Source organism: Heptranchias perlo, chromosome 1, assembly GCF_035084215.1.
Source record: "Heptranchias perlo isolate sHepPer1 chromosome 1, sHepPer1.hap1, whole genome shotgun sequence".
NCBI lineage: Eukaryota > Metazoa > Chordata > Chondrichthyes > Hexanchiformes > Hexanchidae > Heptranchias > Heptranchias perlo.
Window position 1 is genome coordinate 15,254,543 of NC_090325.1, and position 18,478 is coordinate 15,273,020.

An 18,478-nucleotide genomic window follows, 5' to 3' on the forward strand; every position below is an offset into this window, starting at 1 on the left:
TCAAAAAAAAATGTATCTGCAGTTTGAAGATCAAATTCCTTTTGTTTTAAGGGAACGCCTAATAAACGGTCCTTTGACTTCAAATCTCCCACGTTGAGCCACGAAATGCGGCCCATCCTGAAGCGGATGGATCGGCCCAAAGATGAAGAAACGCCAGTGAAGAACAAGCGGAGGAGAAGTCTTGCTGGCACAACAGTGGAGGAGGCAGACGACGAAAAAGCAGTAAGCTTGAGTTTCTGGTAGGAAGTGTGGGCAAATTGCTGAATTATGGCAGGAGCATTAATACTGAGTAGCCTGAGGCCCTCTATAGTTCAATAAGGTGTTTGGATTGGCAGCCAAAGGGAACATTGTTTCTGCAATATGATTGGTTCGAGGGGGTAACAAATGCTGCTGAGCTAGCACGGCTTTTATTCTCCAAGGGTCGATCAACTGTTTAAGTGCTTTTGATAGTGCTGTGAAGAGGGATCAAATCCGAGAGATCCCAGCAACTTTTTGAACGTGGTTGTGGGCACGTAAAAGTATTGCAGAACTAGTTTGGGGAAACAATCCTGCAATAAAATGGCAAGCTCATGCCTTGAGCAGTCAATGCTGTTCTTGCTGCACAGTGCCTTTTTTAAGCTAGATGCCCCAAAACACCTGTGCTTTTTGTTGCATGACTGAAGCAGACTCACTTGAAGCTCAGTCCAATTTATTCATTGGAGAATCCTTGCCATCAGCATGCTTGAGCTTGATTGACCTCTATGCAGACACACATTCAGCAAACAAACTTCTTTCTCCTCCACCCCAACCACTGTACAATGTCATTCTTCCTCCCCTCTTCTGCCCTTCCCCCTGCCCCAGCCTACCTTTTTTATTCCTTTGATTTGGTGCCCCACTTTCTCTGCTGCCCCAGATTTAAACATCACATCATTCGCAGTGAATTGGGAAAAGTTAGCTGTGTGGTGCATCTTGTAGAATGTACAGCTTCCTATTTTGTACTTGAACTAAGTTTCAATAGTAGATGTTTAGCAATAAATGTTTTTCTGTCTGCTTGTTAACTTTACTGCTGTGTATCATTTGTCAAACTGATTCCTAAACTGACTTTCTACTGTACCCATCTAGAAACAGCGCTCTCTATTACGCTCCAAGTCTTTCTGCGATGCTGAAATTGAGAAAGTGCTTGAAATTGATGACTGCAGACGCCTGATTGGAGATTTCACAAAGGTATTGAGGATACTAACTGACCGTGGTCTTATTTGGAATTTATCCAACAGCCCTTTCCAACCTCTAGGCCCATGAGATTCACAGAACAAATAAATACAACTAGGACGTGGCTATCTGGCCTTGGAGAGCTTGATTCATAAGGCTTGAGTGCATGTGATGCTGGGGCCACAGGTTGGCCACCCATGGCTCATTAGATTAGGGGGCCGTCACTGGTGAGTCCAACCTGTACTGACCTCGCTTCAGCAAGAGTCATTAGATGGCAGTCGGAAGCAGGAACCCTGGCTATTTTGGCGTCCCCAGCTCAGTGGTGGTCCTCTGTTATCTTCACTCTTTTTAGAATTGCATAGAAACAGGCTGTTCAGTTCAAGCAGTTAGTATTGGTATTTGTCCTCCACACTAGCAGTAGTCCTAATCCCATGTGCCTGCCCTTTTCCCATATCCCTTTTAATTCCTCTTTCCTTAAACCAGCCTATTCTTAAATGTTGAAATGGTCTCCGCTTCAGTCACTAACTCTAGTAATGCATTCCACAGCCTCACAACCCTATCTAGAAAAAAGTCACCTGCTCTGCCCTAAATCTCTTGCATTTAATCTTGGTATCTTTGTCCCCTCGTTCTAGACCCATTTAATTACTCTGTCCCATTCCTTCTGTGATTTTAAACAACTATCAAATTGTCCTATAATCTCTTCTGTTCTAATGAAAACAGCACCATTTTTTTTTCTTGAGATTTCCCAGGAAGAAACCATGGATTTTCCTGGCTTCCAGATCTCAGTACTCCACTGGGTGGTGTATTCATTGAGTCATCAGGAGAACGGTGGAGAAATGTTCTTGAACTATAACAAATGTAGTCTTTAAACACCTTTCAAAAATTGGCAGGTCTCTGTTTTCCAAAGTCCTCCCAAAGATTTGGTTATTCCTGTTTAGAAACTTTGCATCTGACACTCTAGTTTATAGATGGATTCTGTGTTATATTGTCTAATTCCACATGGTGGGAGCACTGTGCTCATTAAGGTTGCAGAGGGCTTTAGCAACCTGGAAAGTACTTTGGTACGGTAGCATAGTGGTTATGTTACTGGGCTAAAATCCAGAGTCATGAGTTCAAATCCCGCCACGGCAGCTGGCGAATTTAAATTCAATTAATTAATTAATTAAATTCAATTAATTAAAATAAAAATCTGGAATTAAAACACTAGTATCAGTAATGATGGCCATGAAACTACCGGATTGTCGTAAAAACCCATCTGGTTCACTAATGTCCTTTAGGGAAGGAAACCTGCCGCCCTTACCCGGTCTGTGACTCCAGACCCACAGCAATGTGGTTGATTCTTAATTGCCCTCTGAAATGGCCTAGCAAGCCACTCAGTTGTAAAATCTCGCTACGAAAAGTCATAAGAATAAAACCGGACGGACCACCCGGCATCTGACCACTAGGCACCGGACACGACAACTGCAAAACACCAAGCCCAGTCGACCCTGCAAGGTCCTCCTTACTAACATCTGGGGACTTGTGCCAAAATTGGGAGAGCTGTCCCACAAGCAACAGCCTGACATAGCCATACTCACAGAATCATATCTTTCAGCCAACGTCCCAGACTTTTCCATCACCATCCCTGGGTATGTCCTGTCCCACCGGCAGGACAGACCCACCAGAGGTGGCGGTACAGTGATATACAGTCAGGAGGGAGTGGCCCTTGGAGTCCTCAACATTGACTCTGGACCCCATGAAATCTCATGGCATCAGGTCAAACATGGGCAAGGAAACCTCCTGCTGATTACCACCTACCGTCCTCCCTCAGCTGATGAATCAGTCCTCCTCCATGTTGAACACCACTTGGAGGAAGCACTGAGGGTAGCAAGGGCACAAAATGTACTCTGGGTGGGGGACTTCAATGTCCATCACCAAGAGTGGCTCGGTAGCACCACTACTGACCGAGCTGGCCGAGTCCTGAAGGACATAGCTGCCACACTGGGCCTGCGGCAGGTGGTGAGCGAACCAACACGAGGGAAAAACTTACTTGACCTCGTCCTCACCAATCTACCTGTCGCAAATGCATCTGTCCATGACAGTATTGGTAGGAGTGACCACCGCACAGTCCTCGTGGAGATGCAATCCCGTCTTCGCACTGAGGACACCATCCAACGTGTTGTGTGGCACTACCACCGTGCTAAATGGGATAGATTCAGATCAGATCTAGCAGCTCAAAACTGGGCATCCATGAGGCGCTGTGGGCCATCAGCAGCAGCAGAATTGTATTCCAGCACAATCTGTAACCTCATGGCCCGGCATATTCCTCACTCTACCATTACCAACAAGCCAGGGGATCAACCCCGGTTCAATGAGGAGTGCAGAAGAGCATGCCAGGAGCAGCACCAGGCGTACCTAAAAATGAGGTGCCAACCTGGTGAAGCTACAACTCAGGACTACATGCATGCTAAACAGCAGAAGCAACATGCTATAGACAGAGCTAAGCGATTCCACAACCAACGGATCAGATCAAAGCTCTGCAGTCCTGCCACATCCAGTCGTGAATGGTGGTGGACAATTAAACAACTAACGGGAGGAGGAGGCTCTGCAAACATCCCCATTCTCAATGATGGCGGAGTCCAGCACGTGAGTGCAAAAGACAAGGCTGAAGCGTTTGCAACCATCTTCAGCCAGAAGTGCCGAGTGGATAATCCATCTCAGCCTCCTCCCGATATCCCCACCATCACGGAAGCCAGTCTTCGGCCAATTCGATTCACTCCACGTGATATCAAGAAACGGCTGAGTGCACTGGATACAGCAAAGGCTATGGGCCCCGACAACATCCCAGCTGTAGTGCTGAAGACTTGTGCTCCAGAACTAGCTGCGCCTCTAGCCAAGCTGTTCCAGTACAGCAACAACACTGGCATCCACCCGACAATGTGGAAAATTGCCCAGGTATGTCCTGTCCACAAAAAGCAGGACAAATCCAATCCGGCCAATTACCGCCCCATCAGTCTACTCTCAATCATCAGCAAAGTGATGGAAGGTGTCGTCGACAGTGCTATCAAGCGGCACTTACTCACCAATAACCTGCTCACCGATGCTCAGTTTGGGTTCCGCCAGGACCACTCTGCTCCAGACCTCATTACAGCCTTGGTCCAAACATGGACAAAAGAGCTGAATTCCAGAGGTGAGGTGAGAGTGACTGCCCTTGACATCAAGGCAGCATTTGACCGAGTGTGGCACCAAGGAGCCCTAGTAAAATTGAAGTCAATGGGAATCGGGGAAAACTCTCCAGTGGCTGGAGTCATACCTGGCACAAAGGAAGATGGTAGTGGTTGTTGGAGGCCAATCATCTCAGCCCCAGGACATTGCTGCAGGAGTTCCTCAGGGCAGTGTCCTTGGCCCAACCATCTTCAGCTGCTTCATCAATGACCTTCCCTCCATCATAAGGTCAGAAATGGGGATGTTTGCTGATGACTGCACAGTGTTCAGTTCCATTCGCAACCCCTCAGATAATGAAGCAGTCCGAGCCTGCATGCAGCAAGACCTGGACAACATCCAGGCTTGGGCTCATAAGTGGCAAGTAACATTCGCGCCAGATAAGTGCCAGGCAATGACCATCTCCAACAAAAGAGTCTAACCACCTCCCCTTGACATTCAACGGCATTACCATCGCCGAATCCCCCACCATCAACATCCTGGGGGTCACCATTGACCAGAAACTTAACTGGACCAGCCATATAAATACTGTGGCTACGAGAGCAGGTCAGAGGCTGGGTATTCTGCGGCGAGTGACTCACCTCCTGACTCCCCAAAGCCTTTCCACCATCTACAAGGCACAAGTCTGGAGTGTGATGGAATACTCTCCACTTGCCTGGATGAGTGCAGCTCCATCAACACTCAAGAAGCTCGACACCATCCAAGATAAAGCAGCCCGCTTGATTGGCACCCCATCCACCACCCTAAACATTCACTCCCTTCACCACCGGCGCACTGTGGCTGCAGTGTGCACCATCCACAGGATGCACTGCAGCAACTCGCCAAGGCTTCTTCGACAGCACCTCCCAAACCCGCGACCTCTACCACCTAGAAGGACAAGGGCAGCAGGCGCATGGGAACAACACCTGCACGTTCCCCTCCAAGTCACACACCATCCTGACTTGGAAATATATCGCCGTTCCTTCATTGTCGCTGGGTCAAAATCCTGGAACTCCCTTCCTAACAGCATTGTGGGAGAACCGTCACCACACGGACTGCAGCGGTTCAAGAAGGCGGCTCACCACCACCTTCTTGAGGGCAATTAGGGATGGGCAATAAATGCCGGCCTTGCCAGCGACGCCCACATCCCGTGAACGAATTAAAAAAAAAAATAGCTTGCAATAATGTTTTCTCTCTTCGTGGAGGCACTGAGACACCAACCATCCTACATCCGAGCCCAGACATTGTTTTTTGCAGATTCTTTTAACATGGGACCTGTCTTATCCTGATCTACACCCTCCCACATCACTGAAATATAATCTGAAGCCGAAACCCTAGCTGATTTAACCTGATCCAGAATAGATCCTGGATCAAACCTGTGGTTTTGTTCCACAAATGGTAGCACACTAATCTCCATCAGGGATCTGCGATACAGATTTAAATGTGTTGCAAGAATATTTATACCTGTTGGGTGTGCAAGGTGTTTGGGATTACAGGCCAGCTAGATGGAAAATTCTAAAGCTTTTAAGAGCACTTGTTAGAGATATGCTTTGAAGCTCAGATTAACGCTACATTTTTAGTGTTAATAGTGTAATGTTCTCTGATTCATCACACAACGGAGCTATCAAATGGAACAATTTGTGTGCGTCACACCTACAAGTGTGACTAGTGACCTTTTTGAAGTTAGACTTGAGGTTAACCACATGACCTCCTATTCTAATACTGCAAAAGCCATAACTATTATGTCCATAATTTAGACTGAATTTTCACCATGTTAAATGTCAAGTGTGCTTTGCAGTAAAGGTACCTGTCACTGCAGAATGCCATAAATGGTATGTTTGTGTGCAAGTTTTGAAATTTAATCTGTCCAGGCTGCATCAAACTTTTTTTCTTGGATAAGCCAATACTGTGTGAACATGTTCAGATTTCTGGCTTGTCAAGCTTGCTGTCACTTGATGCCTGAACTGGGCTGTTGATGTCGTGGCATGGGAGCATTCTTTGGAGTTGTGCATATCTTCCATGTACCCTAATGCCAATGGACTTAACTAAATTTGAACTACTGATAACCAGCTTTTGACAATTTTCTTCTCTTGGGGTTTTGACTTCCTTCCGGGTGTACAGTTCCATTGATTCCGTTCGCCCTCAAATAGCTTAGCCAAATGGCCATTTACATATAGGCCTGGATGTCAACAGGTTATTTGGCTGCAGGAGCCATTGCACCTGTCTTCAGTGTCCATACATAAGCTTGCAGACTAGTAGCAAGAACTATGACTTCCACCCTCACCTTGACACTAAGTCTCTGCAGTGTTTCAACTGCTCCTAGTTGAGATCTGCTAACTCTAATCTAGGATCAAGCTTGGGATCTTCCTGATGGTTGGGTAACTGCATTTTGTAGGAAAATCTCAGATATGAGAGGAGAAGATAAGGTTGTATCTGAATTTTGAACCTGCTGCATGTACCATTTATTGTCCAAGATTTTACTATGCAGGATCCTTGATGGTTCTAGTACTGTCCTAAAAGTCAATTTTATAACCTAGTTATTACCATACTGTACATTTATCTCTGCTATTTGTAGAACCTTGCTGTATGCAAATTAGCTGCTCCATTTGGCCTACATTACACCAGTGATTACACGTGAAAAGTAATTCTCAGCCAGTGACCTAGCTAGCCTTGACTGCTTTTTGGGGCATTCCAGATTTCCACTACCCTTTGTGAAAAGTGCTTACTGAAATCACCCCAAATGGCCTGTCTCTCATTTTAAGGTTGTGCCCTTAAAGTTGCAAATCAGATGTCCGAACCCAACCAGCATTTTGTACTGTTTCTATTTAGACTAGATACGAATTTGGATGTAACCTGATTCCCAGTGTAGTGACCGAGTATTTCTTTGGGTTCAGATCTTTATAGGGAGTGGAGGAAATTAGTCACAAGTAACTTCTAGTACTAGAGAGACTAGGCACTGATGTATCCACTGTGGCTGTGATTGTATATTGTATGGACCTATAAATATAACTTGTGTGCCTCTTTGTACTCAGTTTATGAACTTTCTCTTTCCAGCCATATATATTGCCTACAGTAGAAGGAAGGCACCAAGATTTACAATATATAACTGCAGAGATGGTAAGTAGTTACAGAATGCCTTGTTGACCGACGTTGTAGAGGGCAGATATTTCCTCATTGTGGGACTAATGTGGACTAGCTGTGAAGTGCTAGCTTAAGTACTTGTTACCAACTTCCATTTTATAGTAAGTTTGTGTTGTCACTAGGCCTATTTAGCATATTGGTACAGTGCACTTTTGGAAAATTTACACGAGCTAATATTTTTACTGTGATGATTCATCTCAAATGCCATCTGCCAGTACATCACACTACTGCTGGGTGGCTCCATGTTCTCTAGGCATCACCCAATTTTCAAATACAGATCAAGCAATTTTTAAAAAAATCATCTATCTCCTTTTTGGATCTGTGATTTATGCTTTGTGTAGAATTGCACTGATATGGGACTTTCAGTTCCCTGAAGGAAGGATGTTCTCTAGGAGAACTCCCTGCTCTGAGTAATGCCACTGGATTGCTTCCATCCACCTAGAACCTAGGCAGCCAGGGCCTCTGATTTCTCATCTGAAAGACAGGAGCACACATTCAGTCCGGCACTGAAGTGTCGGCCTAGACTGTGCTGAGTCCTGAGTGGGATTTGAACCTGCAAACCTCTAACCAGATGTTAACGAAGGTCTGGATTGCGTTGGTTTCTGTCAGTTTATGATGTAGCGCTGTAACTCTGACTTTTATGGATAGTGAATGTGATACTTTCTTTTCTTTAATGCATTTCAGGTGATTCAATTGGTGAATGGAAAATTTAATGGAATAGTCGAGCGGTTCCTGCTCTTTGATTGCCGATATCCATATGAGTATGAAGGGGGACACATTAAAGTAAGTTTCTATGTGAACTGCCAAAGTACTGCATGGTAATGTCTGAAGTGATCTTGCTGAGGGTTTTATTTTGTGCACACCAACTTTCAAGATGTTATGTGTTGGAGCCTTTTATCTGAACAGTGTCTGATTCAATAATAAAGAAAACTAATGAGCTTGTGTAGTATAATGCAACTTTCTTCAGGCTGTTTAGTTTCACAGGGCCAGCAAGCATTAATCACTGCATTTGTTGCTGGCTTTCACAAGAAACATCCTATCTAAGCCATTACAATCCTCACAATGCACTTTGCGACAGGTGTCTGCAAACTGATCTAGAATTAGAATTTTTTAATCCCCCTTCCCTTATCCGTTTTCCTTTTTCTCCCTTTCCCATGCACCCCCCCCCCCCCAAAAACAAAAGCTGAGTGCCAAGTCCAGTTGTAACTTCCCTGGGCTGTGTCCTGGCTTGATATCAGCACTGACTTGAATTGAGCCAAAGGTGATCTGCTTTTTGCTACAGGGAATAATGCCCTTGCACAGTAAGCTGTCAAGGAATCTTTAAATTTAAACTTGTGGAGATAGCATGGTGACTTCATGGCACATTTGTAATTCAGCACCATCAATAGTCACAATCATGTATGTATCAAGCTGCACATCTAGCAGAAATGTGATCTGATTTGTCAATTTTTCCTTAAGGGTGCTTTAAATTTGCACATGGAGGATGAGGTGGAGAATCTTCTGCTGAAGAAACCCATTGTTCCAGTTGATGGGGCTAAGCGAGTGATTATCATTTTCCACTGCGAGTTCTCATCTGAGCGGGCCCCACGAATGTAAGTTGTAGCTTCATGCAATTAGTAGTAAATCTGCTCCAATTGGGAGCCCATCATACTAGTATTTCGAGGCACTCTACTTCCCTTGGTTGATGCATGCCATTGAGTGTACACGAACTTAGAATTTGTGCTGTTAAAGGGTAACTGAAAACCAGGCTTATTTATATCCAGGGTGTGTAAAATTCAGCCAGTGGATTACATGTGACAACTTGACCTTTTTTGTGGTTTTGTATTTGCTGATTTGTCCTATTAGAATTTTGTGGGCTTGGAAAGGGCTGTTACTAGCAGTAACTTCAATATATGCAAACTAATGGTAACATAGATTTAAACTATATAAAGGACAGCTTCTCTTGCTGGTTCTGCTATTTGATCAAATCTTTACTCACCTTTGTTCCATATCCCTTGATACCCTTGTCTAACAAAAATCTATCAATCTCAGTCTTGTAAATTTCAATTGACCCCCAGCTCCCTAGCCTTTTAGGGGATTGAGTTCTAGATTTCCACTACCTTTTGTGTGGGGGGGAAAAAGTGCTTCCTGGTTATTTTCCTAAATGGCCCAGCTCTAGTTTTAAGATTATACCCTCTTGTGGGGAACCCAGAACTAGAGAAAATAGTTTCTCCATATTTACTCTTGAATCCTTTTTTTTTATCATTTTAAACATCGATATTCGATCACTCCAAGCTTCTAAACTTGAATACAAACCAAGTTTATGCAATCTGTTAATTTAAGCTGTGATATCATTCCAGTAAATCTGCACCGTACCCCCTCCAAGGCTAACATGTTTTGAGGTTTGGTGCCCAGAATAATGCAATACTCCAAATGGGGCCTGACCAAGGTTCTGACTAATCCCCTTGAGACAAAGACCAACATTCCAATTGCCTTTTTGATTACTTTTTGTGTCTTTGCACTAGCTATGGGTATGTAATGCTTTATAGTGTGGACCTAAGTGACCTGAAGGCTAAAAGCTTGGATACTCTTGCTTTGCTGAATTAAAATATTGGGTGGTAAAGCATACCATTTGAGACTTTAGTGATCTGTAGGGAAAGGAAACCAAATAGATGGGGCCACCTGTAGGTGAGGAGCTTATGCACGATCGGGACATTTTAGTGTCCTAGAATAGGGGGTGCATTGCTTGTGTAGCTGAAGCTCGAGTAGAGTGGCTTATGTTCCTGACTAGTGGACAAACTGGTCAAGGTTTACCATTTCTGCTGGTATTGGATGAGGACAGGTTTTGACTGTTGGTCTCCCAGCATTGTCCAGGCAGGTGTATGCATTGCTTCTTTGAGGCTCCAAGAAGGCCACCACCTGTGGAAGCAAGTCCCTACATTTTGAATCAAGAGGTAAATGATTAAAAAAGGTGGTCTTTACTCAGTAACTATGCTGGCTGACTGGATCACATCAGTCTTGGGTGTAGGGAGGGAGTTGTTACAACTTTGGTGTAGAACAAAATATTTGCATGCATAAAATTGGAAGCTATTTGATAGGAACGTTGGCCTACTCCTGTTCCTTTCAGCCCCTCGAGCCTGCTCCACCATTTGATAAGATCATGGCTGCCTTTGGCCCATATCCCTTAATACCTTTGATTGCTAAAAAGCTATCTATCTCAGATTTAAATTTAGCAATTGAGCTAGTATCAATTGCTGTTTGCGGAAGAGAGTTCCAAACTTCTACAACCCTTTGTGTGTAGAAATGTTTTCTAATCTCACTCCTGAAAGGTCTGGCTCTAATTTTTAACTGTGCCTCCTACTCCTAGAATCCCCAACCAGTGGAAATAGTTTCTCTCTATCCACCCTATCTGTTCCCCTTAATATCTTAAACTTCGATCAAATCACCCCTTAACCTTCGAAACTCCAGAGAATACAACTCCAATTTGTGTAATCTCTCCTCGTAACTTAACCCTTGAAGTCCGGGTATCATTCCAGTAAACCTACGTTGCACTCCCTCCAAGGCCAATATGTCCTTCCGAAGGTGCGGTGCCCAGAACTGCTCACAGTATTCCAGGTGCAGTCGAACCAGGGTTTTATATAGCTGTAGCATAACTTCTGCCCCCTTGTACTCTAGTCCTCTAGATATAAAGGCCAGCATTCCATTAGCCTTAGATTATTTTCTGCACCTGTTCATGACACTTCAATGATCTATGTACCTGAACCCCTAAGACCCTTTGGACATCCACTGTTTTTAACTTTTTACCATTTAGAAAGTACCCTGTTCTATCCTTTTTTGATCCAAAGTGGATGACCTCACATTTGTCTACATTGAATTCCATTTGCCACAGTTTTGCCTATTCACCTAATCTATCAATATCGCTTTGTAATTTTATGTTTTCATCTCCACTGCTTACAATGCCACCAATCTTTTCGACTAAGTTTGCCGATGACAGGTATAGAAAGTCTCATATCTAAGTCGTTAATAAATATTGTGAATAATTGAGGCCCCAAGACACATCCCTGCGGGACTCCACTAGTTATATCCTGCCAATGTGAGTACCTACCCATTATCCCTACTGTCGCCTTTCGCTCAGCCAACTTCCTAACCAAGTCCATACTTTCCCTCGATTCCATGGGCTTCTATCTTAGCTGGCAGTCTCTTATGTGGGACCTTATCAAATAACATCCATTGACATTCCCCTGACCACCACTTTAGTCACCTCTTCAAAAAATTCAATCAGGTTTGTCAGGCACGACCTACCTTTCACAAATCCATGCTGGCTCTCTGATTAACTGAAAATTCTTGGTGTTCAGTCACCCTATCTTTAATTATAGACTCCAGCATTTTCCCCACAACAGATGTTAGGCTAACTGGTCTATAATTCCCCAATTTCCCTCTCTCTCCTTTCTTAAAAAGCAGAGTGACGTGTACAATTTTCCAATCTAGAAGGACAGTTCCTGAATCTAGAGAACTTTGAAAGATTAGAGTTAGGGCATCTACAATGTGCTCACCTACTTGCTTTAAAACCTTGGGATGGAAACCATCTGGTCCTGGGGATTTGTCACTCTTTAGCGCTATTTTCTTCATTACAGTTTTACTTATGTTAATTTTATTGAGTCCCTGTCCCCGATTCAATATTAGTTTTCTTGGGATTTCCGGCATGCTATCCTCTTTCTTTTTTTCTACTGTAAATACTGACGCAAAGTAATTGTTCAACATGTCCGCCATTTCCCCATTGTCAATGACAATATCCCCACTTTGTTTTTAAGGGGCCAACACTGCTCCTGACCACCCTTTTTGTTCCATAATATAACTATAAAAGTTTTTCGTATTGGCTTTGATATCCCTTGCAAGTTTCTTTTCATACACTCTTTTTGTAGCTCTTACTATCTGTTTTGTGACCCTTTGTTGATCTTTGTATCTTTCCCATTTGCCAGGATCTGTGCCATTTTTTTGCCTTTTTGTAAGCCCTTTCCTTATGTCTTATACTGTCCCTTACTACTTTAGTTGTCCATGGCTGTTTTTTTGGCAAGTAGAGTTCTTGCCCCTCGGGTATAAACCGATTCTGTATCTCGTTAAATGTTTCTTTAAACTTTTCCCACTGATCATCAGTCGTTTTACCCATTAACAGATTTGCCCAGTTTACTGTGGACAGTCTCTGTCTCATCCCATTGAAGTCTGCCTTACCCAAGTCTAGAATCTTAGCAGCTGATTCACTTTTTTTCCCCTTTCAAGCACTACCTTGAACTCGATCATGTTATGATCACTATTGGATAGATGTTCACACACAGTCAAGCTATTAACTAAATCTGGTTCATTACTCATTGCTAAATCTGATGTGGAGATGTCGGTGATGGACTGGGGTTGACAATTGTAAACAATTTTACAACACCAAGTTATAGTCCAGCAATTTTATTTTAAATTCACAAGCTTTCGGAGCCTCCGAAAGCTTGTGAATTTAAAATAAAATTGCTGGACTATAACTTGGTGTTGTAAAATTGTTTACAATTACTAAATCTAGTATGGCTTGCCCCCTTGTTGCCTCTAGGACATACTGCTGTAGAAAACTATCCTGGACACACTAGAAATTCACTACCTTTCTGACAGTTGCTAGTCTGCTTTCCCCAATCTATGTGAAGGTTAAAGTCCCCCATTAAGACCACTATGCCTTTCTTACACGCTTGTCTAATCTCTGCATTTATACAATCTAGCACTTCAGAGCTGCTGCCAGGGCTCCTATACACAACTCCCACTATAGTCTTAGATCCTTTCCTATTTCTTAATTCAACCCATAAGGTCTCTGGCTGCTGACCTCTCATTATATCCTCCTTTTATCATTGAAGTGATTTCATCTCTAATCACTAAGGCTACTCCTCCCCCTCTTCCATTTCCCTATCTCTCCTGTAGACCTTATAACCCGGTATATTTAGTTCCCAATCCTGACCATCCTGCAGCCATGTCTCAGTAATAGCTATCATGTCATACCCTCCAATTTGAATTTGCCTGTAGTTCATTTAATTTATTCCTTATACTCCGTGCGTTTCTATATGGAACTTAGTTGGGCGACACACCCTAGCCTGACCTTTGATGCTGGGTTAATCGCTTTACACCTTCTAGTTTTCACTTTCTGTAGTGCCTAAAGCACACTTTCTGCTGCTCTACGCTTTTCCCTTTCACTTGTTCTTGAACAACTGTTTGTATTGTAAATTTCCCCTGGGTCTTCTCCTCTCTTGCTTCTCTCAACTTTACTCTTTTCTGACTCCCTGCTTAGGTTCCCATCCGCCTGCCGCTCTAGTTTAAACCCTCCCCAACAGCAGTAGCAAACCCCCTTGCAAGGATATTTAGTCCCGGATCTGTTGAGGTGCAACCCATCCGACTTGTGCAGGTCCCAATTCCTCAGGAATCTAAATCCCCTCCCTCCTGCACCAACCCTCCAGCCATGCATTCATCTGATCTATTCTCCTATTCCTGTACTTACTAGCACGTGATTGTCTTTAATGAAGGAAGTAGTTAGTGATAGTTATTGGAAGGTAAGCTTAAACAATCCATTTGTTGTGCCTTTTTTAAAATTGAGGCCAAATACCAAACCTCTTGGATGTTTCTTTCTTTAATCAACCCTTCTTTCCAGGTGCCGTTTTCTACGTGAAAAGGACCGTGAGGTGAATGGCACAGACTACCCAAAACTGCACTACCCAGAGCTATACATCCTGAAGGGTGGCTACAAGGAATTCTTCCCAAAGTTTAAAGTAAGGATTATTTTGTATCCACTGTAGTGGCTCATGCCCTGCCCCTTCTTGGTGAAATAGGAATATGGGTCCACTCCTGTCTACTTTTAGACTGTAGAGAAACTTGTTCCATGCTCAAATGTGTAGTATCACTGGGTTTGTCATCCAGTCTAGATAGCTAGCTGTAGTTGCATTTTGGAGGAATTTATGGATGGTAAGTTCAGAATTGCCTGGGCTAGTGCAAAGTACAAGATCTTACATGAGCCAGTGTCTTGAGGTGGCTGCCAGACAATATCTTTTACTCACTGCATCTGTTATAGTTGTTACTCTGGGAAACCCAAGACTGGCAACACCTAACCACCACTTGATTTTTGTCGTCTTGCCTATCTTGAGCCCTGTGCTTGTTGTAAAAGTGAGTGACCATGGGTGGATTTTGCTGTTCCCAGACAATTCGTTTTGTTGCTTGGGTTTCTCTATAAAATAGCTCTTTAGAGATCTAAAAAGATGCAATGTCGGACAAGACCACATGCATAACATTGCCCTTTTCCTTTTCCTTTCCATTTAGTCCTGCTGCGAACCAGAGAGTTACCGCCCAATGAATCATGAAGATTTCAAAGAGGATCTTCGGAAGTTCCGCTTTAAAAGCAGGACATGGGCTGGTGAACGAAGCAAGAGGGACATGTACAGCCGGCTGAAGAAGTTGTGAAGATGATTACCTTTTGTGATTGGTGGAAGGCTTTCTTTCACTGAACTTCTGGGCTGGTTCCACGATACTGTACAGTAATGCCTCAAGTCACCGGCAGTGGATACTGCAGTTAATTGGGACGCAGCGGCCAGTTTCAACAGCAGTGTGATGTTCCATTACCAGTTCTGCACACTGTTGAACTAGTGACGTGGGCAGGGACCACAGATTCAATTATTTTTGTTTTAAAAAAAAAACACTTGTGCCTAGAATGGAGTAAATAACTTCCTCAACAGACACTGGAGTGTAAAGCTCACTGATGTATAAACTTGTGTAAAAGGTTGATCAACCTGATGGGTTTCTGGTTGGCTGTTTTAAAGCCATTATGTACACCTTGTGGCTTATTTGGGGTGTTGTTAATTCGGGCACTGGCGAAGAGTTTAGAATATTGCTGGAGGCTCATAGAGCTTTCTCAACAGACTGGCTAATTACATGAATAATGACTTTTTTTAGGAGAAAAGGGAAGGGGTGAATGAGTTTCTATCATCCACTTGTATGATCTTCCATCATGTAAATCTGCCCTGTGAGGCCACAGTGCCAACAGATATTGGGCCTGCAGACTTTTTTTTTAAAAACTCACTATAAAATGATTTAAGATCACTGCTAATTTACTTCCACTTGTTCCTAACGTGAATTGGGAGTAACATAACTTGACCTAATTTTTTAATAGGTTGAAGTAATCAGACGAGCTTTTTGCTTGACACTCCTGGACTGTAACTCAGTCTATTCTGTTCATCCTTTATCGTACACCGGCGTAGTCCATATTTTTCAAATGAATAGTTCTTAAATTTGAGTGTCTAGCACACAAGATGGTTAACTTTTCTGATCTTCCAAACTGTTTTAAAACCACTTTAAGTCTCGTTACATTAACAACCTTCACAGCACTTAATATTTGGATTAGGAGCCCAGCTCTCCTGACGTTCTGAACTAAAACACAGAATACATTTTGAACACATGATGCAGAATACTTGCATTCAGTGCTAAAACTAAAAAAGCTTTGCCAACATTTTCCATTTTGTGTCGTCCACATTTTGTGCTTGGCATTTCTTTGAAAATTAATATTAGTTCAATCAGGTAAATAAGTTAATGAAAATGTATGCTGGGGTTTTGCATACAAGTTCCTGGTTTTGCACAGGAAATGTGCTAAACAGTAGTGGTGCACACTTGCAAGTTTTAAATGGTAAAGAACAGTTTTTTTTTAACTTGCTATTCCAGTGCCAAGATGAACCATGGATCTATTATAGGATTTTACTCTGTTCCTGGACAATTCAAAAATCATCCTTTATGAATTTCCATCATTTTCTTACCTTTTTTAAAAATTATTTTAAAAATTTACATCCTTTCCATCTACCATGGTAGAGAAACAAGATCAGTGGTAAAATGTGAGACTAGTGACTTGAAGGGGAAGGAAAGTCTTTGGAGTTTTGGCTTTATTCAATACATTCCTGTTTATACAGGGGAGGAGGTGTGGTGTTTATGGCATTCTTTTCTGGGGTGGGCAACTAGAGATTGGCTCCAGGACTTGTCTGGTTTATGACACCATGACCATTTCAGGATTCTTACCTGTTGGTCAATCCTTTGTTCATGTAACTTTTTTTTTCTAAAAAAAAGTTTTTTTTTCCCCCCCTCAGAGGTACCTTGAACAAAGTAGTCCTCCCCCTTCCCTTAGTTTAAATGAGCCATGTCTAACTTCTGTGGGATCCAAGATAAAGCATTCAAGCTGAGTGCAGCACAACTCTCAGTGCTACTAATGGAACAGGCTCTTTTACTGAGTCATTTCAAAAGGCCTTAAGAGTGCCTGATTTCCACTGACTCAATAGTCTAAGTAATTTTTTATCATTGCCAATAGACATTATAAAGTAATTGTGAAATCAGTATACATGCAGTCCTGAAAGTTGGGTTGATTGGCTTGTTACCCTTCTGCTGTTGAAGTTCTAGTTGCAGCACTCCACCTTTGAACCTACAGGAATGTCCTAGTATTTGTACATTTCAGCACACCACAATTTCTATCTATTTATGGGCCAACTTAACTTATTACTCTACTCATAATGTACATAAGCCTTATACTTGACCAATTGCCCAACTTGTGCCTTTTTGAATGTTTCGAGCTGTAATTTCCCACCCAAGTTAGATATTAGACTAATCTGTTTATGTACTGCCTAAAATGATCAAAGCAATGTTTTTATGTTCCATGATCTGCATGCTCGTGAAAATATTTGTATATTGGTCATTACTGCCTTGGATATTGACAATTGTGAACAGTGTGAAGTGAGGGGTGGGGAGTTGGTGTAGTGTGATGCTTATTTTGCAATGTGGCTGTAATAATGCAAGTATGGTTTAATTGTATGCTCTACAGAAATGTCCCTATTTTAGCCAAACTGCCTTAAGTGCAAGAAAATAAATGGCTATAGATGGGGAAAATCAAATGGATTTTTTTTTTCCCATCAATGACAAAACATTTTCTTGGATAAAATGACACTCTTGTACTTTTGCACTGAAAGTTCCTGTATTCCCACAGGGTTAGTTCATGGGACCTGTGCTGCAATGTACTGTACAGTGTTTCATGTGTGTACAAAAGAAAAATGATAGAGGAGGATATTGGGTCTTTGAGTGCTAGCTCTTCAGTTAGAGCTATGTGCTCATTCTCTGATCAGATTACCCTCAAACTCATTCAACTTAATTCTCCCAGAGACTGAAAGCTGAAAACTTTCCCAATTCTACCCCCCCCCTAAATGGAGCAGTGTGTCTGCTCCCTTGTTACTGGTTTGCCAACCAGTGGAAACTCTTCTGCTGAAGAGCACACATGTAACCTGTCTTCTTGCAAATGTATTTCCAGCAATTTTACTTTTTAGTAGAGACAACCTTTCACTATTTACCCTCTTTCACAGTACCTTTTGCATAGTCTACCCACCCCAACACACACTTTGGCTCTATGGGGATGGAAGATTTCTTTTTAGCCTGTGTAACTATGCTGCTATCCATGGTATAGTAAACCATTACTATATTTTTCCATGCTCTGAATGGAGTTCTTACATAATTTCACTATCCACCTTCTGTGCTTTTCTATTTGGTGCACCACTATGTAAAACCCACAGTCCCGTTTCTATTTGCAAACTCTCCTGGAAAGTGGGAATGACTACTTTAAGAAATAATATCATTTCAGATTGCATCAAGGTAACAGACACATGAATTAAGTATACAATTGCAATAGTTACAAGTGAATGAAACTATCCATCCTAGGTAAAAATTTGTATAAGTATGCACACTTCCTTGTACCTTCGGGCATGTTGCTCATTAGCTTTGAAGGCTTGAATATTCATCTGGAACATCACTAGATTTGCCTATAAATTATGTAAACCTATACCTGTCAAAGGTTTTTGAGCTGTCTGAGCAAAACCTCAAAGATAAACTCCAGCATACCCACACATCCATTACCAGCTCTAGCTTGACCATATTGTGCTTCATCAGGCCTTGTTTCCTC

The 18,478-nt window shown here is 42.6% G+C and overlaps 1 protein-coding gene across 1 annotated transcript in view; it reads left to right on the plus strand.

Annotated features, from left to right (window-relative positions):
- Positions 1–17,423, plus strand: part of cdc25b (cell division cycle 25B) — a 34,547-nt gene extending 17,124 nt beyond the window's left edge. Inside the window, exons 10-16 of the mRNA XM_067981468.1 lie at positions 52–222; positions 1,102–1,203; positions 7,423–7,485; positions 8,194–8,292; positions 8,968–9,101; positions 14,159–14,276; positions 14,821–17,423. Coding sequence (XP_067837569.1) covers positions 52–222; positions 1,102–1,203; positions 7,423–7,485; positions 8,194–8,292; positions 8,968–9,101; positions 14,159–14,276; positions 14,821–14,961 — 828 coding nt within the window. The 3' untranslated portion in view covers positions 14,962–17,423. The remainder of the gene's footprint in view (positions 1–51; positions 223–1,101; positions 1,204–7,422; positions 7,486–8,193; positions 8,293–8,967; positions 9,102–14,158; positions 14,277–14,820) is intronic.
- The last annotated feature ends 1,055 nt before the right edge of the window (positions 17,424–18,478 follow it).